The sequence below is a fragment of the Centropristis striata genome, chromosome 1 (genome assembly GCF_030273125.1).
Source record: "Centropristis striata isolate RG_2023a ecotype Rhode Island chromosome 1, C.striata_1.0, whole genome shotgun sequence".
Lineage (NCBI taxonomy): Eukaryota > Metazoa > Chordata > Actinopteri > Perciformes > Serranidae > Centropristis > Centropristis striata.
This window is the reverse complement of record NC_081517.1, coordinates 40,978,561-41,000,119: the sequence shown is the minus strand read 5'-3', so window position 1 is coordinate 41,000,119 and position 21,559 is coordinate 40,978,561. Positions and strand designations below refer to the sequence as shown.

The 21,559-nt window shown below is 38.5% G+C and overlaps 1 protein-coding gene across 1 annotated transcript in view; it reads left to right on the top strand.

Annotated features, from left to right (window-relative positions):
* Window positions 1–20,845, top strand: part of gatb (glutamyl-tRNA(Gln) amidotransferase, subunit B) — a 29,143-nt gene extending 8,298 nt beyond the window's left edge. Inside the window, exons 4-13 of the mRNA XM_059342448.1 lie at window positions 1,318–1,516; window positions 2,620–2,742; window positions 2,860–2,973; window positions 6,250–6,334; window positions 8,652–8,696; window positions 9,102–9,294; window positions 9,531–9,664; window positions 19,981–20,059; window positions 20,225–20,359; window positions 20,454–20,845. Of these exons, the coding sequence (XP_059198431.1) occupies window positions 1,318–1,516; window positions 2,620–2,742; window positions 2,860–2,973; window positions 6,250–6,334; window positions 8,652–8,696; window positions 9,102–9,294; window positions 9,531–9,664; window positions 19,981–20,059; window positions 20,225–20,359; window positions 20,454–20,579 (1,233 nt within the window). The 3' untranslated portion in view covers window positions 20,580–20,845. The remainder of the gene's footprint in view (window positions 1–1,317; window positions 1,517–2,619; window positions 2,743–2,859; window positions 2,974–6,249; window positions 6,335–8,651; window positions 8,697–9,101; window positions 9,295–9,530; window positions 9,665–19,980; window positions 20,060–20,224; window positions 20,360–20,453) is intronic.
* Window positions 20,846–21,559: the final 714 nt, after the last annotated feature.

The window sequence follows — 21,559 nt, the reverse complement described above, 5'->3', positions numbered from 1 at the left end:
AAGAAAGTGGATCATATCACTCAAGTTCTAAGATCTTATCTGGGAACAGAAAGATCTGGATGCTTCATAGTTAAAAAGAAGGTCACTAATGTATTTTGGCCCTAAACCATTCAGTGCTTTATTAACCAGCAGCAGTTTTTAAAAATCTATTCTCTGTCAGACTGGGAGCCAGTGTGAAGATCTTAGAACTGGAGTGATATGATCCACTTTATTGGTCTTAGTGAAGATTCTAGCAGCAGCGTTCTGAATCTGCTGCAGTTGTCTGACTGATTTTTGACAGATTTATTCACTCTAGACAATACATTTCATTTACTTAATTACTCACATTATATATATTTTACTGACCTAAAGTTAATCATAAGACACTTCCATTTTGTGTTAAGTTTGGCAGCACACACGGACAAAACCAAGTGTTAATGTGAGCACCAATCTCCCTTTCCAAAACGACTCAGTTTATTGTAGCGGGTTTTGTCAGTCTGCAAAATGGCATGGGCCTCCGGCAGTAGTGTGTGAGTGTAGTAGCGGGCTTAAGCTCTGCTGCTGGCCGGGAGAGTTGCCGCTGCTGCCAAGCACAGAGCTGTCTGCCTCCCACTGGAAACTCAACATCTCGCACCACAGCTACAACTGCAAGTCAAACGGGCAGCAAGGTGGCTCTGTCTGTCCACAGCGGGCCGATCGATACTCTGTGCACCCATGGATGAAAACTCCAATGATAAAATAGCCCTGACGTGAGGTATCCCGCAGAGCTCTATCTTAGGCCCAGTCCCTTTCAGTCTGTACATTTTAACACCTGGCAATATTATTTGTAATTGTGACATTAACTTTCATCCTTCTGCGTACAGCTAAAGATCACTGTAAGCTCAACTTATTACAGTTTTAACAACAACTTGTTTGCATGAGAACAGTCTGTGGATGACTCAGAACTTCTTACAGTTACATAATGACAAAACTGAGATCCTAGTTTTTTTAGCAAAAGCAGAGAGAAAAACTTTATGACTAAGAAACCGGTCAAAAACCCTTGGTGTTATCATTTACTCTGACCTAAATTCTAAATGTCACATTAGAAACATGACTACAGTGTTCTTCTGTCATTTGAGGAATTTTGCCGGAGTCAGAACATTTCTCTCTGGCAGACAGAAAAGTTAAATACATGCCTTTATCTCTAAAAGTCTGGACTACTGTGATGCTCTTCTGTCTGGCGTGTCGAAAAAAAAAGCTATTCCCTTTTCACCTGCTACCCATTATTACACATTCTTACTGCCCAGAGTTTTACAGGTCTAAATTTTATCATCAAGCTGATATATTTTAAAATTTCAGGCTGGATATCAGATCACTCAGCTACGCCGACCCATTGCAGTAGATGGAGTGCTCACTTACAGCTTCCTTGGCGGAAAAAAGGGGAGCCAGATGATGAGAAAAACTGTGAGCATTAAACAGATTCAGCTGGAGCAGGACAGCGGCAAGAGTCTCCATGACGACCTCCGCAGCCAGACACTCGTAGACCTCAACAGAGCAGGTAACACTTGTTAGTCTGTGTCCTACATTTAAAGGAAAAGTCTGGGATATTTTACATTTTCCTGACTGTCAACAAATTCCGTGAAAAGCAGCAATTCATTTAGTCTACCAATGTGTATTGTTTGTAGGGGTGGGCGATATGCTCACGGAAATAATATCACATTGTTTCAGGGAATTTTTGCATTAATGATATGACAAAATACTGAAAAATATATAGAAAGGGTGTTTTTTTTTTATTATTATTTTTGAGTCTGTATTTTAAAAAAAACATACAGCAAAATAAAAATCAATCATAAATCTAAATTGTAGTGTAAAGTGCAAATCTCAACAGTTGCCAACAACAAAAAATGTACTCTTGACTGTGCAAAATAGTGCAAAATAGAAGTATTACTCAAGTACTGTACTTTAGTACAATTTTGAGATACATCTACTTAACTTGTGTATTTTCAGTTATGCAACTTTATACTTCTACTTCACTACATTTAAAGGAAAATATTGAACTTTTTACTCCACTACATTGTGCTGCCAGGTTTAGTTACATTTCACATCAAGATTTAACATAAAAAACGTGATTAAACATTTCTATAATTTTATTTGACGTCATTACGTCAAGAAATAGGAATGTTGCCATTATCGGGATATGCATTTTTTTTTTATCATTTCAAAAATATACCGGTACCCCGTATTGTGAAGCTAAAGCCTGATATTGCCTATGCCTTTGTGCTATAGACCCTCATTGTCACTCACTGAAACCATATATTTGTGTCTGTTTAAAAAAAAAAATATATATATATATATATATATATATATATATCCATCTGCAGTAGGACCAAGATTGTTTGGAGCTGTGTTGCGCTGACAGGAAACTTGGAAAAGTTTTGAGAGATGCACCACCGTATTGTTTTCATGAAATTTGTTGACATTTAAGATAAATATTTTAGAAGAACAACCTAACAACAACGGGAAGGAAAAAAATGTTCAGACAGACATTATTCTTCTTGATTTAAATTGCTCAACAAAGCGAGAGCTGTTGAGGTTTGTTACGGAGTTCGGCGGGATAGATACCTTGGCGATGTAAAACACAGCTGTCTTCACATGTGTCAGGTGTAGGTCTAATGGAGCTGGTGATGGAGCCAGACATGAGCTGTGGAGAGGAGGCTGCTGCAGCTGTCAGAGAGCTTCAGCTCATCCTGCAAGCCCTGGGCACCTGTCAAGGCAACATGTCTGGTATGGAAATCACTCTCTGTCTCCGTCTCTCTTCCTGCCTCTCTCTCTTTTCTCCTGAGCTACTAAACCCAAACTAATTTCCCACTCAGTTTGCATCTCGTTTGCCTTTCTCCACAGAGGGCCAGCTGAGAGTAGATGCCAATGTGTCGGTCCACACACCTGGCGATCCTCTCGGCATCAGGACAGAGGTGAAGAACATCAACAGCATCCGATTCCTGGCCAGAGCTATCGGTAAGCCGTGAAAGTTATACTCTTAAAGTTCCTATATTGTAATAAGTGATGGTAAGAAGAAACAACAGTGGTGGAACCTAGCTAAAAATATTTATCGCCAACAGCATGATGAGAAAATGTTTTTCTCTGTCTGAACCAAGGTTGTTATAGTTAACGAAAACTAACGAAATAACGAAAACTAGAATTGAAAAAACATTTTCGTTAACTGAAATAAAAATAATAACGGGAGTTTTTAAAAAAACGATAACTAACTGAAACTGTATTGTGTGGTTACAAAACTAACTAAAACTAACTAAAATTATAGTGAAAATGTCCTTAGTTTTCGTCTTTGACAACTTTTTTCGTACATAAACTTTTTTGGTTGATATGAAATCTATATCATCTATCTGGTTTTATGACTTAATAAACTTATTGGGGCTGAGATGGATCAGACAAAGGAAATAAAGGAAACATTTATTGTGACCTTATTGAATCTGGCACCCAAAAAATACCCCATTACAAAAAACTAAAACTAACACTAAAACTAATAAAAACTAAACTAAAACTAAGCATTTTCCAAGAAATAAAACTAATCAAAACTAGCAAACTCACTCTAAAAACTAACTAAAACTAACTGAATTTGAAAACAAAAATTGACAACAAAATTAAAACTAAAACTAATGAAAAATCCAAAACTATTATAACCTTGGTCTGAACTAGGACTGGGTTAAAAAAAATCAATTAAAATTGATATTAAATAAAACATTTGGTAACGCTTTATATTAAGGTCCTTGTAATAACTATTAATTAACAAGTAATAAGGCCCTTGTAAGTCCTTACAAGATGCTTATTAACATTATTGTGTGTTTATAAGCTTATATAAGTGTTAATAATGGCATTACAAACACCCATGACCCACCCATTATGTCTTTGCCATGCCTTTATTAATCTTATTTTGTTTGCTTATTGATATTAAAATATACTTTATTGCTCATCTATTATAAGTTAACTATAAGTTAACTATGCTTTTTGCAACTACCAGATCTAAAGCGAGAACAATGCCTTATTACTTGTTAATTAATGGTTATTAAGGACCTTATTATAAAGCGTTACCAGACATTTTGATATTGATTCATAAATTCCAAGATTGATCTTTATATAAATAAATGTATATTCCAGCGTCTGTGTGTAGTTTTTTTGGCCAACCTTTCTTGGCGTAGATGCATGATCTTTAACCCCGTTAGTCTTGTGAAGTTTTTAAGGCACAGGGAGAAAAGATTAGTGGAGCACGATGATTTTTAAAAGGTCAACACCATAATGCCTAAAAATAATAAATGGAGATTCAGGACTGAGTATTCAAACAGCGCTAGGAGTGAATATTTACGAGGTTTTGCTCGTGAGGTCAAGAAAAGTCCACCAGAGAATTTATGTGCACATGCCACCTGCTGGACAGGAGTGTGAATAACTTCAATTATGGTAGCACACCCCAGTTTTCTAATGTGTCAAAATGATGGACGGCCCTCAGAAGTTTCCGTCATTATATTTTAAAAAAATGAAGGTTAAAGCAACCCCTATTCGGGAGCTGCTAAAATGAGACCACTGCAAAACCTTAAGGCAGATGTCTGGTTGCATGGATACCACAAATCTGTGAATACTATTCTTAATGTACAAATTAATATTTTCAATAAAGCAGAGGGTTCCTTGTACAATTGACAATATTAACTCTCTGGAAATTTCTTTCATATAAAGGAGAAATTGGTATTGTAACTGAAATATTTGCAATCGAATCGATATCAGATAGAATCCTTGTGAATCAGAATCATTGGATTGATTGAAAAAAAAAGCAGCCGACTAACGTAACTAACGTAACTAACGTAACTAACGTAACTAACGTAACTAACGTAACTAACGTAACTAACGTAAGCACAATGACTGGAAACGGGGGGAAACAGCTAGCCTCTTTCCATCTACCAGCACCTCTAAAAATCACCTAGCTCATTGTATCTGTGTTTAATTGGTACAAAAATCAAAGTTTAGAACCGAGGGTTTCAGTTGGAAAGAACTGATGCCGGTCAACGTGTCCTGAAAGATTTGTGTCCCAAATGTGAGAAATTCCAATCAAATATTACAAGTATTTATCAAGCTTAAAAACAATTGATAAGCAAGCTATATAAAGATAATTATACAACTCTGCGTTTGTTGTTCCTTCAGCCTTAGGCCAACATATTCTGTGATAAAAAATAAACAGAATCAAAACTATTTACAACCAAACAAAAAAAAGGTCCATACAGCGGGCTGCTGCCAACTTGAAATCAAATCATTTCCGTTCCCTAAAGGTCTTTTCTCAGATAAAATAGAATAAACTCTATTGTTGGCTCACTTCTAAAGCAGTTAAATGCCACAAACACATTAATGCTTCAGTGATAATAATACAGTGAAATGTAATATTGAAGCACTCTCAGGGACCACATTTTAGCATTATGTGTACTTTAATTACATTTTGAAAAATACCCCTTCCTTTGTTATATTTTTAGTGGATTAAAATGTATTGTCAGTGTGGTTTTGCTTCTTTAACTTACAGCTGAGTCAAGGACGGAAATATATGATAATATATTAAGAAGCCAAAGAAAAAACACATGCATACTCAAATTCCTGCAATTTTGTATGCATCAGGTGAAACAAAAGTCATGTTTCATTTATACTTGAAGATGGAATATGTTTTGGGTTTTTTGCTGAAATGAAAACAAGATGGCTGTTTTTATGAAGAGACATTAAGACAAGAAGCATAGTTAGTATTGACAGTTGCTTGTGAAGCATAAGTTTCGGACTGACAAGCAGTCACAAACAATTAGCCGTGTGATAGCAGCGTGTGATGCTGAATTGGCTTCTCGCAGCTGCTCACTTAAAAAAGCATAGATTTTATGTCAGCTCTAACTTCCGCGACTGTTGATTGAGCTTCCCTAAAAAAAAGCTGACAAAGAGCCACAGACAGAAAAAAAAAAAAATTCTGCATTTTACGTGCAGGTTTTTAAGCATAGTTTGACACACCGTGGCTGTGCTTGAATTATTTATCAATGAAGTTGTATCACATTTTACTCGGCTGCCGAATTGGTATTTAAAAGTCATGGAGAAAAACATCGTTTATCACCGTTATAATGTGGCAGCAGTCAGAGTCCTGAGGAGTGCCAGAGTATCACAGCAGATGTTTGGCATTTACCACAAAATGATATTTGTGTGTACTGCTGTAATTAAATAAACTATCTGTATTTGTGCTCATTTTATCCTTTACATCGCCAGACTACGAGATCCAGAGGCAGATCGAAGTCCTGCAGAGAGGGGGGACGGTGCAGAACGAGACCCGGTCGTATGATTCCAAATCAGGGTAAGAGGATGACAGAGCGGGGCCACAGTGCCAAGCTCCATCCAGCACAACACCGTCAGACTGGGAGCTCTGCCTGGTTCATTAGTCCTGAGCTTTGCTGAGGAGGAACCATCATGGTAATCATGATGAATAGAGCCATTTGGATGCCGCAGTCATCCTGTGTTATCTGTGAGCTATGTGCTACTCACAGGCTTATGAGCTCACAGAATGAGCCAGCGTGCTCACAGCTGAGGCCTTGATCATCTTCTGCTGCTCTGCCTCCTTCCCATGAGGCCTTACATGTCTGAGGCACAGGGTGGAAATATAGTGTGATGGGCTGTGATTGGCTCTTTCTTCTCGTTCCTGTGAAGGTGATTTCAGATTTGACTACAGTGGTTTTGGAGATAGCCAGGCTAGCTGGAATACAGAGCCAATCATATGTTCCTAGTCCTTCGTTTGGCTGAACTTTATCAAGTTGAGGCCAGCTACTGTCACTGAGGCGTTATTATGGGTCCCGCCCTGCGATGCTATGATTGGTCAGGGCCGTGTCTTACGTCCTTTTGGCTCAATGTCCTTGTGGCTTCACATTAACTTTAAAAAGTGCATGGAGGGTCAGGTTGGAAGTCATGGGGCCATCAAACCTGGGCTCAAGGTTCAACTCCCCATAATAATATTTAATATATAATATATATAATATAATAATATATAATATATATATATATATAATATATATATAATATTGTTATTTTCTTCTTCTTTAGTTTCTTCCTGGTACAAATATAATGATAACAACAAAAATAGCTCATCAGAGTTTAATTTAAGAGCTGATATCTAGCCATTTTCCATGTTTTTCTTGATAATGATTTTGGTTATTACCAAGAAAACCATGGAAATTGGAAAAGACTGTATGATTAGTGTAAGTGCAGTCCATTGAGAATTTAGTGTGGATTGGTGCAGAAATGGGTTAGTGTGAACAACATACACCAGGTCTCATGTAGGTTTAATCACGTGGTTAAGTGAAATATTCTGTTAATAAACCACTTCTTCCAAGCACTAAGGCTGCATTTTACTAGCTTCTTCGAAAGGTGACAAGAAGATCCAATGACGCGACATGACACTGTGTCCAACACCACACTGACCAATCCTAGCGTCCCAGGGCGGGTCTTGTTGTGAACTGCAGCAGGATCCATGGTAACATGCCACTGAGTGAGTGGTGAAGTTACACCATGGGTCAGTCAACTTAGTTTCCCTATTTCACCGATGCTCTTCAAAATAAATATGCACAAAAGTGCTTTAGCTAGTGAAGTATTTGCCACCACAACTAAGCTGCTCATCCAGCTCCACTGGCTACCTGTTGCAGCATCAAATTCAAATCTCTAATGCTGGCCTAGAAAGTTGTCTCCGGTACTGCTCCTACCTACCTGAACGCCCTGATTCAGACATATGCTACCTCACGACCGTTGTGCTCTTCCAATGAACGGCGCCTGGCTCTACCCCCCGTTGGTCCAAGGCAATCCAGACTCTTTGCATTTCTTGTTCCCCGCTGGTGGAACACACTACCAGTTCCTACCAGAGCAGGGGCGTCCCTCTCTACCTTTAAAAACCTCCTGAAGACCTTCAGCTCTTCAGAGAGCATCTTCTCTCCTAGCACCACACCATAATTCTACTCCTTAAAGAATTGTCACTAGCACTTATTGATGCACAAATAGCTCTTTTTGCAGTATACCTTGATTGTTTGCTTTTATTCTTCCTGTAGGTCGCTTTGGATAAAAGCATCTGCTAAATGACTAAATGTAAATGTAAATAAATATCACTACAGGAAACAAAACGCATCCAATACAAAAAATGGAAAGCCAATGCAGCCTGGTCTCCCATACGAAGGAAACAGTTTCTCACGGATTACGCTTTTTCCTTCACATATTACAAATGTATTTCTAATCCAAGTCTGCATAGAGAGGAATTCAGGGCTGCTTGATTGGTTAAACAAACATGGGACTTTAACCCAGGAGGCTGCTGTCAGTGTCTCAAGTCAAACCAAAGTTTACCTACTTTGCTAGAGTAAATTATACAATTAACACTTATTTTAACCCAAAACATTATCGTTTCATAAAACTAACCAAGTACCTTTGTTGAATTCAAAACCTTAACCACATGTTGAAAACTTATATTTTCCCCTTGAAACATAATCAAGAATGCAGTTTTGTTGTATCTTTTATGAAGGATTTTTGCCACAATTTCTCCAGTTTCTTTTAAAATCCCTTTTAGGTTCTTGATAGCTTTGAGACACATGTTTAGAAGTAAAAATGATCATTTATGACTCGTGCATGTTCTTCTACAGGCAGACCATTCCTATGAGGGACAAAGAGGGTCTTCAGGACTACAGGTGAGTTTGTGTTCTCTCTGCATATCAGTGCTCACCTTTTGTCCCTGGAGTTTGTGTTTATTGACACGGAGTTATGATATCAGGAGATGATCTGGCTCTCAGTGGGGACTTAGACAGGATGAGAGCCTCTGAGTGGCAGCTAGATGGAGAGTAATAAACAAGGTCTGGACCTCAGACGTGCGTTTTTAGGAAGGGGAATGATAGACGGACAGGTTTACGGTTCAAGCCTGATGGAGTCAAATGATTAGGGGAGTAAGTGAAATGTGACTAGTGTGGTGTCAAGAGGACTATTAGTATCTAAACAAAAGCCAACTTCCTCTTCTTTGAGCTTATCTGCTCTGCTGATAAAGCATCCTCCCCCCTCTCTACCCTCCCTTTTTTTTCCTCCACCCGTCCTCCCTTCAGGTTTATGCCAGAGCCCAACCTGCCCCCTGTGATTGTGTATGAGGATAACGCATCGCTGCCCACTGGCATTGATGCATGCCAGGCGGTGGTGGTGCAGAAGATAAGGGAAGGGCTGCCAGAGCTGCCCAGTGTCAAAAGAGACAGGCTGGTGCAAACGTACGGCATCCTGCCTGAGCACAGCTTCACTCTGGTGGTGAGTTTATACGTGGGTGAAAGCCACCAGTGAGAGAGGAGTTGATTCCCTCACTAAATCTGTTTCTTTATTTTAATTGCCATCTGAGCAAGTCCAAGCAGAGTCAGCTTGGATGCAGTTCTGCTTGGCAGCTGCATACTGCTGGACTCTGCTGGACTCTACTGGGCTGATTTGATACCTAATTAGATAATATGGATGTGAAGTGATGAAAGCATTTTCACGGTGCTTTGTTGCAGAACGAGGACGGGCTGGTGGAGTTCTTCGAGGCGTTGTTGAAGGCGACTAAGAAAGGGCCGAGAAAGGTGATTGGCTGGGTGACAAAGGAGCTGGTGGGTCACCTCAGACAGCAAGACATGAGTGTGAGCCAGAGGTGAGGCGTTCACACACTCACACTGCACTTTTACAATATTCACATAATGCTTATTGTTTGTCTTGCAGGTTGGGTTGTTATTCTTGGCTCAGAAATGCAGTATTATTCTGCTGCCAATGCTCAGGTCTCAGATGTCAGGGCTCCAGCACATGACCCCTTTGGGCTTTTTGTGATTGGCTCATTCGCTTTCTACCTTTTACATGCTGTACCTGGAAATGTTGGGTTTTTTCGAGCTGTCGCACAAAGAGGAATGGAAAGAGCGTTTGTCTTTTGATTTTTTCGACAACTGTTCATCCGATCAACTTGGCAGGTTTAGGGTTTAGTGCGAGCTGTTGAGATCTATAGGACGTATTTATTAGTGTGTGTGTATAATGTATGCGCTGTATGGTGTATAGAGAAGGAACACTATTAACTGCTGCACCACAGAACTTGAAACAGTGTTTTTCTGAAAGTTGCTTAATGATGCAAGAAGCCAAAAATGTTTGATTTCACTGTATAAAATTATTAGTGCTCTGCTAACCTGAATGGGGATAAAATGGTTTCATTGTGCATCACTTATAGATTTTCCAGTGTTACCGGAAAAAATGGATCAAATTCTGATAATTGAACAAGTCATTTTGAAGAAAATGTGATCCTCCAAAAATATATATTTGTTGATTCTCTTTCCCAATGCAAGTCTATGGGAAAATCTGATATCCAGATATAGGTCATCTTTAGAGGTGTGAATCCCCAGAGGCCCCACAATACAATTTTATCCTGGTACTTGAGTCACGATACGATATTATTGCGATTTTAAGCATTTTGTGATATGGTAAGAATTGTGATACAATATATTGCGATATAACTTTTTAACTGCATTTTGTGTCCATAAAATTAAATTTAGTTAAGAAATGTTTTGTTGAGAAAATTCTCAGTCTATTCATCTCACTCCAGTCTTTTTATTTCTCAACAACGAGAGTCAAACCAACAGACTGACCAACAAAGTATTCAGTCAAACTGAACCGAACTGATATCAAACATGTATGGACGACAACAACTGCAGCATTTTCTCAAACTTTCCTCAACTTTAAGCTTCACTGCTCTGAATTTTTTTGTATAAAGTATAAAAAAGCCGAACTTTGCAGCGTTATTTCGACATTTTCGCACATGGTGCCTATAGATTACTTAGATATTCTAGTTTCATATGATACCAGAATCTCCAGTATATTCCTAAAAATGAGCCCGCGACGACCTCCAGAAAAAAACAAAAACAGCTGACCGGCTGTCTGAACACATAATATCGATACTTGGCGGCCATGAATTGATATAATGATTTTCTCCAGACCTCTTGTAATTTTATATCTCAATAACTATATAGAGCATGTTTCTGGTAATTCAATAAACAGATATATTTTAAGTTGCCACATGGCAAAGCAGATTTTGTATACTTCTGTGTAAATCAAATACCTGACAAATAAAAAGTACTGAGTATTTTCTCGTTTAATTGAGAACTTTAGTGCAGGATGAACCATTTCAAGTGAAATTGCTTGTTAGATGATGTAATTGTAAATGACGATATCTCAATATTTGATTTAGTCACGATACGATGCCATTATTATATTGAATTATGGCTCAGACCTGCCCCCATGGCACCACGTGGTGGTTTGGTGGCTTGCTACTGTTTAAGACCCAAAAGAAGTTCAGTGTGTAGCAGTGTGAAGTTGTTTTGATGAGTGGTTCTTAAGAAAGCTGCAAGCAGCAAAACTGGAGGCCAAGCAATCAGCCCGATCTGAACAAGCACGTTTTTTAATTGACATATAGGTTCACGAGGGACGAGGGCTTTAGTGTAGCTGCTTTCAACTTGAGAGTCAGAAGGTCATGAGATACTTTTCTCTGAGTTTACTCCAGCTTTTTTTTCTTGTGAAATACTGAATAGTGTTCAGCCTGAATGCCTCCTCTAATAAATAAAACATCCTCAAAAAGAGAAAGGTTGGGGGAAAAAGGTTAAACTTTTCTCTTGGGAGTCCCCCTAGCTTAGGGGTTCAGAGGCTGACCATGAACCACAACGATCCCAGTTCAGGTCCGGCTGGGTACCTTTTCCTCCCTCGCTCATTTCCTGTCATCTCTCCGCTGTCTGTAATGATGGCATCAAAACATCTGTCAGACTTCTCTCTATTTTAAGGAGTCTCAAGCCACTGCTTCAAGGGTTTTTATCTCATGTGTGAAAAACTGGGATTTCATTTCAAAGCGAGTTGTCACCTAAAAGTGATTTAGTACATCTGGTGTCAGAAGTTCGGCCCCATATCCTTTAACTCATGACTAAACTTAAGACTGAGACACTTAGTTCGAGGAATAGAGCATTTACAGCAGATGGCTGTATGGATAGATTTGGCATACAAATAATATCTTAAACTCTCAAAAAAATCCCAGAAGCAAGGACAGTTCTGCAGGGAAGACCAGTTCCCTCTTCAACATTAGATCTTAGTTCAATCAATAACACCCTAAACCGAGCACATAAGGAGGAGCTTTGGGTGGTTGAAAGAGTTCTGGCAGCAAACAGTGTTTGCATATACCTATCAGCAGAGTGAAGTTGAAGTCAAAATTTGCCAGATGAAATTTATTCACATGGATTTGCCAAAAGCAGCAGGGAAGCAGGGAAATAGCATGTGCAGGGTTGTAAGCTGCAGGAACGAGGCTAACAACAACAGCAGTGCACAAAGAAGGGAATTATACAGCGTTTATTCAAACATTATACTGTCACTGAGCTCTGTCACTGTCCTTACTGCAGCTAAACAGCATCCTTATTGAAAAAAGAAGACTTGCAATTTCACTGTCAAAGTTCAATCTGATTGAAGTCTGTGCCAAACAAAGTACGTGGAGACACACAACTGGAAGCAAATTAATCTTGCCCCCTTTCACATTTCACGAAATTAATGGAAAGCAAAATCTGGTCTGACTGCACACAGCAGTGATAAGTAGCCAGCTATATTGGCTTGGCTGTAGACCTGCATGAATATCATTCAGTATAATTATTTAGCTGATGCTTGAGCTAATGTTGTGCTTCATATCTAGTCATTCCCATGCAAATGAATGAGGTCTGTTCAATGGTTTTGAATCTAATGACAATAATACTGAAGTCCTGATATTTGGACCTAGTGGTGCTTGTGATCCCAGGAACTGTATGTTAAACCCACTGTAAAAAAAAATAATAATAATTTGGGTGCGATAATGTACTCTAGTTGTGTGTGGTAGCAAATTTTGAAACAAAATTTTGAAATGTTGCATTATAGAAAATGCAAATTAGCGACCTTTCCATCAACTGGTTTAGAGCAAATTAACAAAGCTGCAGTAACGTATTTCCTTTAAAAGATGGCAGTGTAATGTATTGCTGTAGACTAATCCGTCAGTAAACATTCGAAGAAGTACAACTTTGGCCACTCACAAGAGAAAATGGAGAGAAGTCTTCAGGAATTGGATTCAATTGGGCAACTTATAATTGTTCTTTCAAGTCCGAGCAGAAACAGCTGACCAGTCATGCGAGTTAAATGTTCGCTAGAACCTTAACTATTTTAAAACAAAAAACAAAAACCACCTCAAGCAATTGTAAAAGCTTTTATGCACATTTTTGAAAGTTTTATAGAATTTTGGTGTTTTCATCAAGCTTTTCTTATGCAAATCTTCAAAATGTGCAGAGAAATTTGTTGATGGAAACACGACTATTGATTTTAAATTGAACAAACTGAAACTCAGTTATCTAATCTAGCTTTTTCCAGCTGAGGCTTCATCTAGGGCCACGTCCTTTTGATTATTTTGTGATATTTTTAAAGGGTTACTACATGACACCACTTGACTGCTGTAACAGTTATTGAACCATATTAGTAACTTACCATCCACTCCCATTACTCCTGCAATGGTTTTTCCAAGCCATTTCCTTTTTGGGGGTGAAAAGACTAGTGAAAACCTCTAACCTGTTGACTTCAGGTCTGTCCCCGCCCATCATGACGTCTTCATGTTGTGAAATCAAACTGCCCTGAACCCGGGGTATTTTATTTAAGATCAAGGGTGAACCTCAGGGGAGTTTGCTCCCCTTTAGTTGTAACCCCCAAACTCTTATTTGCCTCTGCGTGTTTGGCTGGCCCCTACCTGTTTTTAAATCCCGTCTTAAAACACATAACACATATTCCTCTGCTTTTAGTTCAGTATGAAGTTTGGCTTATTGCTTTTATTATTTGTCTTTTAATCTGGTCTTAGTGAGCTTATTGTTTTGTTCCTAGTTTGTTATTTTTGATTGTAGAGCAGTTTTGCCAATTGTTGTTGTTTTTAACTATGCTTTCTGAATAATTTGGATTAGACCTTTTTATATTCACAGCAGTCATAGCTGGCGTCCTGTTGAATCAAACAATAGCCAGAGTCCTACGTATTTTCAATTTACGAAGCAAGGAAAATAATAAGTTGCTATATCTACTGAAATTAATTAATGCAAAGGCCAGAGCAACAAGAACCATAATAAAATCACTTGTAGTTGTAACAAAATCAATCTAATTTTGGGGTTGCTTCTCCTGACACACATTATACAAACCTTCAGTTGTTCTTGGCTCAATACGAAAAAGCCACTAAAATCTCTGTTATTGAACAGATTCCTCTCTATTCCTCAATGAGGTTGGCACTGGATTAAAAAGCATTTAGCCACAAAAAGATTTGTTTTATGTGCTGTATAGTGCTCAGAATAATGGTTTTATGGTCAAGTTATGATGTCTGCACCAATGGATGCCAATTTTGGAAGCTTCTCAAAAATGATTGAAATAATGCCTGGCTATTGCAAAATAGTGAGAAAATCTCAAAATAATGACTTGGTGTTGTTAAATAAGAATTTCTATCAAAAGAATGAGAAAACTTTTGAAATAATTACTTAGTACTTCAAAATAATAACTTAAACTAGAAAATTTCCGCTGGGGAAATTGTGAAAGGGCCACAGGGACTACTGCCGGTGTGTGTACACTATGATAAGATTCTTCAGAGATTTCAAACAATTAATACTAGTAATGTTATGATACTATGTAATATACAAGGAGCACACCTGCAACAAGCATTCCTTTTATTAAGTATTTATTCATACAGCAACCTATGACCTTTAACCTCAAAGTGAGTGTGTGTGAGAGTGTGTGTGTGTGTGAGAGAGTGTGTGTGAGAGAGTGTGTGAGAGAGTGTGTGTGAGAGTGTGTGTGAGAGAGTGTGTGAGAGAGTGTGTGAGAGAGTGTGTGTGAGAGAGTGTGTGAGAGAGAGTGTGTGTGAGAGAGTGTGTGAGAGAGTGTGTGAGAGAGTGTGTGAGAGAGTGTGTGAGAGTGTGTGTGAGAGTGTGTGTGAGAGTGTGGGAGAGAGTGTGTGAGAGAGAGCGTGTGAGAGAGTGCGTGTGAGAGAGTGCGTGTGTGAGAGTGTGTGTGAGAGTGTGTGTGTGAAAATGTGTGTGCGAGAGTGTGTGCGAGAGTGTGTGTGCGAGAGAGTGTGCGAGAGAGTGTGCGAGAGTGTGTGCGAGAGTGTGTGCGAGTGTGTGTGTGAGAGTGTGTGTGTGAGAGTGTGTGTGTGAGAGTGTGTGTGTGAGAGTGTGTGTGTGAAAATGTGTGTGCGAGAGTGTGTGCGAGAGTGTGTGCGAGAGTGTGTGTGCGAGAGAGTGTGCGAGAGTGTGTGCGAGAGTGTGTGCGAGAGTGTGTGCGAGAGTGTGTGCGAGTGTGTGTGAGAGAGTGTGTGAGTGTGTGTGTGAGAGTGTGAGAGAAACATTTGTATCTGGAGGAGTGTAGCGGGACGAAATTGTGTCCGGAAGAGGAAGAAGAAACAATCCACAGTCTAACAGTAGTGTTCCCTACAGTTCGGTGCGATTGCCCCGTGGCCCTAATAATGACTTATTGTTAAATAACAACAAAGTCTCAAAATAGTGACTAGTTATATGAAAAGAAAACAATGAGTTAGTATCGTTTGAGAAACTTTCTCGTCATTGAGATACTAAGCCATTAATTCAAGAAAGTTTTTCATTGTAATGACTTACAGGATCTTTATTTTCATCACCTGAGTGAAAGTGGGCTTGCATGCTGCACAATGACAGCACATCAACCTTAGTTTGATAAAGTCATTCGGTCTCATCCACAAACCATTGTGCAGTCTACTGGCTGGGTTTGATTGACATCAAGGCTTATGAGATTCTTAGCGTTCACAGATACTGATTAGACCGTCGCATACTACACAACAACAACATGTGTGAGGTCATAAATCATCCCATATTCCCTAATTCTTTGTGTCGGTCGGTGAGAAAACCCCTGCGACGGTCTGACAGCTCGTCACACAAAAGCCTGTTGTGACAAATCCAATTACATGAGTGAAATCATTACTTTTTTTTGGAAGAAGGTGTTGTTTTGATGTCACCCAGCTGAAGGCCTGTTAGCCGGAACATGTCGCAGTTTGTAAATCTTCCAAAACACTTGGGTTTTAATAATTCTTTTTGGTAGAAAGATAAGTTGCCACTGTACCTTTCACAGTTGCCTATCTGGCTACTGGCTGTGAAAAAAAATAACACCCGTTGTCTCCCACTGTTTCTGCTGATGGCATACTGAGATGCTGACTCATTTCACCTAATTTAATTCTAGCAGCTTTCTTAGAAAGGTTGTTTATTAATGACTGCAGCGGAAAGAAAATGAGGGTGGTCTGATGCATCCGAGTGGTATCTGTGAAGCTCTGACTGAAGCTCAGTCACCAGATCACGACTTTAGAAACTTCACTTCAGCTCGTTGATGTAAAAATTTATATTTTTGTTCAACTGAGAGTGATAATTATTTCTTGGAATAAAACTTCTGAGTCATTACGGAGCAAATGAAAGTGAAACAAGTAATGGGTTGACGTCAGCGCAGATGCTGTGAGCTTTACTTTATCTACTATTCCCAGGCTGTTGTGAAGCATTTGTGTGTGAGTAAACCACAAAGTAGCTGGTGTTTATTTATGCATGATGGTGCATTTGCTTTGGTTGAAAGGAGGAGAGTTAGAGAAAAACAAAGAGTGGCCGGCAGGACTTTAGGAAGCCTGCAAGCACGGAAGAAGCAGAGAAACTTAGCTATCTGCAGTTACATTTTCATGTGAAATAAAAAGGTTTTGGTGAGGGTGCACGTATCCTCTTGCGTGTCCCTGTGAGGACTTTAAATTTGAAACCTCTTTATGTCGGCTGTCCTGTATAATGTGTCCGAACCTCCTTTTGCCCCTTTGGCTCCAAGCCCTTGAGGACGATAGATGAAATATGAAATTGGAAAGCATATTGGTCAGGCAGCCTGAGAGGTGCTACTCGCCTGATATGACATGTCATTAAGAGCTGGTTCAGGCGCTTCGACCAGTGGAGACAAGTCACTCTTTTATGGTTTCCCCTCATAGTTGCTGGGCGTGCTGGCGGCTGCCTGTGAGGGGAAACTGACTGCAGGTTCATGTGGCAGCACGGTGACAGCATGATGACAGCAGTGTGAAATATCTCACCAGGTCTACATGGGCCGTGCAGAGACATTTAGAGGGGACAGATACCCAAAATTTAGAGCAAAGAGCAAGAGCAAAACTTTCCAAAAACGTCAAACATAATATTAAGACTTTCGTGTTTATTATTATTATTATTATTATTATTTATTTATTTATTTTTTTTAGAATTGTCGCCAATTCAAGTACCATTATTGATTATGAAAGTAACTAAAGTAAAACATGCCATGATATCACAATTTACGTGAAACTGACACGGATTTCGCTACAATGCAAGTTAATGACACAATGTCATATCCCGTGGCTATTCCAACATACAAAGTGATTATGTACATTCACTGAGTGAATATTTAGAAAATAAAACATATATTTCTTGCTAGAAATGTGATAAAAATCCATTTTTTATGCAGAAACTAAGTCAAAATATAGATTTTTTTTCACTAAAAATGAGAGAACTGTCCGCCATGTTTTTTGTTCTGACCACCGGGACCTTGAAAGTCACGTGACTTGGAACAAACCAATAGGAAAATATCCATTAATATCCATGGAATAGCCACATAACCACATATGACTGTTATTAACTTGCATTGTAGCGAAATCCGTGTCAGTTTCATGGAAATTTTAGTTATTCCGTGGCTATTCCACGGATTTTGAGTTAAGCAAATCCGTTTGCTACTGTGCCCTCTTGTGTCATTAAAGATACAGTACGCCAGATTTCAATAACTCAAAATATTAGTAAGTTTGATATACTTAGAGTCTTGGTCCAGTACGTACAGAGCCAACGTAACACTTTACCTCCTGTATTGGATCAATAGACCCAAAATAATTTGGGTGGTTTGATTTGGTGGTAAAAACCAAAATACATCAATTCAATCATCATCAGAACTTGCACATGTCATAGACACGTGACTTACACTTATTTATCTTCTGAGCATACAAAAATATATACATATAGTAGTGCAAAGCTCAGAGATCAGTACTACTGAGTGCTATAAAGACTGAACGGAAAAAGTAAATGCAGATTTAAAGTTCCGTCCACATCAAAAAGTTTCAATGCATGTATCAAACACATGGTGTTACTACAGATTATGACTCATTATGCTGCAAAACTTCACTTAAAGCCTGAGAGACCAAAGTCCTCAAGGCTACTAACAGACCTGCACAAACTCATTCAGCTCACAGATCAACAGGTGATTCAACAACACGAAATGACTCTCCAGACAGATTCCAGCACATATTGTGACCTCCATAATATCAACCACTGCACAGCGAAGAGCTGAATACAGGTGAACTATTCAGCTGAAGAAGCAGCAGTCCGGAGCGATATTATGTTGTATAATGCGATTAGAATGCGACACTGCGTAATGCTAAAACTATAAATAAAACGTGATAATCAATCACACAAACTCAGCATTTAGACGTGTCCGCTGTTTGTCTGCAGGAGTCCTGAATCACAGCTGCTCGTTAGCAAAACGGAGGTCACGTCACATGATGACCTCATCATGTAACGTAAACTAACTAATGGCAGCCAGCTCATTTTGTTTATAGATGAAAAAAAAAATGTTTATAGATATATTATTAATAATTGTAACACATACTTTTTGATAGGTGCCAACCGATGCCAACGGCATGCCTTTCCACAAAATAAAAGGAAAATGATAATAATATTAATATCAATATTTATTACTTTTAGCTAACTATTTTATCAGGGGTTTTTGGGAATTTTTTTTCAAACTATTCCAACCTTTATTCATTATTTTTTGGGCTATTTCAATTAATTACTTTAAGCTGACTATTCCAATTGTTTATTTATTACTTTTAACTTAAAAATATTAAATGCACAGTTGAAATAGTAAGCTAATCTTAAAAGTTTTAGGTTAGCTAACTTTTTTTTTTTTTTTTTGTGTTTTACTTATGTAAGGTTTCTTGTTTTTAGCTAACATTTAACCATTTCAACCGTGCATTTAGTACTTTTAGCTAACTATTTCCACTTTTTATTTATTAATGTTATATTTTGCTAATTATTTCAATAGTTTATTCATAAATGTAGCTATTTCAATCATTTTTTTCATTACTTATAGCTAACTATTTCAGCTGATTTCTTTTTTACTTTTAACATTAGCTAACTATTTCAATCATTTATTAATTACTTTTAGATAACTACTTCAACTAATTTATTTTTTACTTTTAACATTAACTAACTATTTCAATCATTTTTTTCATTACTTTTAGCTAACTACTTCAACTAATTTATTTTTTACTTTTAACATTAACTATTTCAACCATTTATTCATTCCTTCTGGCAAACTATTGCAGTTTATTGATTCACTAATTGTAATTCCTACGCTGTTTACTTTCCTTTGCAACACAAATGTATAGACACATGATATTTCAGTTTCTAGTTGAGTTAACTTGCGTGTGAACTGCAGCAGTACCAGTGTTTGTGAATGACTTATTCGATACAAAAACAGTCCAAACCGTGTTGTGTTTATAAAGATGGGTTTTCCATCTATTTTTCCACAATGTCTAGACCATGTTTAGGTCTCACTGAGATGGACTGTCTGGTCTGCAGTAAACTGAATAACACTGTGCCTCCACTTAATATATTCTAACAGGCTTCTTGATTCTGTTTGTCTGGTCGCCTGGGGAATAAACAAGTAGACGCAGGGAAAAAAGACAAACACATTATAGTCAAATCACAAATGTTGATGGGCTCTTTCGGCCTTTCAGTCTGATACTCCCACACTTTCTCGCTGCTTCTCCCCCTCTTTTTATATCACTAATTCTTCGGTACATCTATTTAACTGTAATTAAATTACCCCTTGATTTGATTTCAGCCCAATCTCTCCGTCTGCCCTGGCCGAGCTGCTGGAACTCCAGGAAGCAGGACACATCTCCTCTACGGTTGCCAAGCAGGTCAGTCAGCTGCACAGACCATGCAATTATCCCTCTCTATCTGTCACTCAACACACACACACACACACACACACACACACACACACACACACACACACACGACAGCTAGTGTTTGTTTGTGTTGTGGTTCTCACCTGCGTCTTCCTGGTTTCTCCCTGCTCTCAGGTGTTCCAGGAGATGTGGAGGTCATCGGGCAAGTCAGCCTCTCAAATCATCCAGGAGCAGGACTTGGGTCTTGTTAGTGACACTGCACAGCTGCACAGCATCTGCCAGAAGGTGGTGGACTCACATCCTGATGAGGTGAGGGCTCGCATGCAAGTAATCCCAATATTTTGCATGTTTGCATTTGTTTTTGCATATTTGATATGTTTTTGTGTTTATTGTGCCTCTGCAGGTTCACGACATCAGAAATGGAAACAAGAAAGTCCTGAACAAGCTGATGGGTCTGGTTCAGAGGGAGACCAAAGGTCGAGCTGACCCAGTTGTGGTGATGGCAATTTTACGAGAAAAGACTTCATGAAGGTCAGACTGTTCTGCAAGACTCAGCCATGTCAGAGACACAATGAAGTCATGACATAAGTGACCTTCTTGAGAGGAGAACAGTACACAGAGTAGTCATGTCCATGTCACACTGTAATATATGGTACCTGGTATTTGGTGTCGGTCAAGCTGAAAATGTCAACAAGTTCCTGAGAGGTTGAAATTTTTGTAAATACTGAACAATGCTTTCATTTGACCATCATCGTCTGTATTTATGTTTAAAATGTAATAAAGATTTTCAGATTATTCTCTTTGTTGTAGTGTATTCTTCCACCATTCACTTTATTTTGTTGACATCAAAGAAACTGAAGATGCTATCACTCCAAAGCCACCAGACTCCTTTGACAAAAACAGTCATTTTACTTTGCAAAACACAAGACTTGCTGGTGCTTCAATCAGGTAGTTTGTTTTTGGTATTGTGTGACTTTTGTGTTTAAAGGGGTAAGTTCGGATTCACAAAAGTCACTCAAAAACACAAACTAACTAACTAATCGAGGCAGCAATAGGCCAGCAACTCCCATGTTCTATGAGGTAAATTAGTGTTTTTGTCAATGGAGTCTGGTGGCTTTTAAGAGAGCATGGATTGATATAACAGCTTAATTTCTCTGTTAGTAAGAGCTGCCAGACAGCCATGTAAATAAGTGAAAGTGCTCTAAATATAGCATAAACTTCAACTAATATAGATTTTTCGGTAACGCTTTATATTAAGGTCCTTGTAATAACCATTAATTAACAAGTAATAAGGCCCTTACAAGATGCTTATTAACATTATTGTGTGTTTATAAGCTTATATAAGTGTTAATAATGGCATTACAAACACACATGACCCACCCATTATGTCTTTGCCATGCCTTTATTAATCTTATTTTGTTTGCTTATTCATATTAAAATATACTTTATTGCTCATCTATTATAAGTTAACTATAAGTTAACGATGCTTTTTGCAACTACCGGATCTAA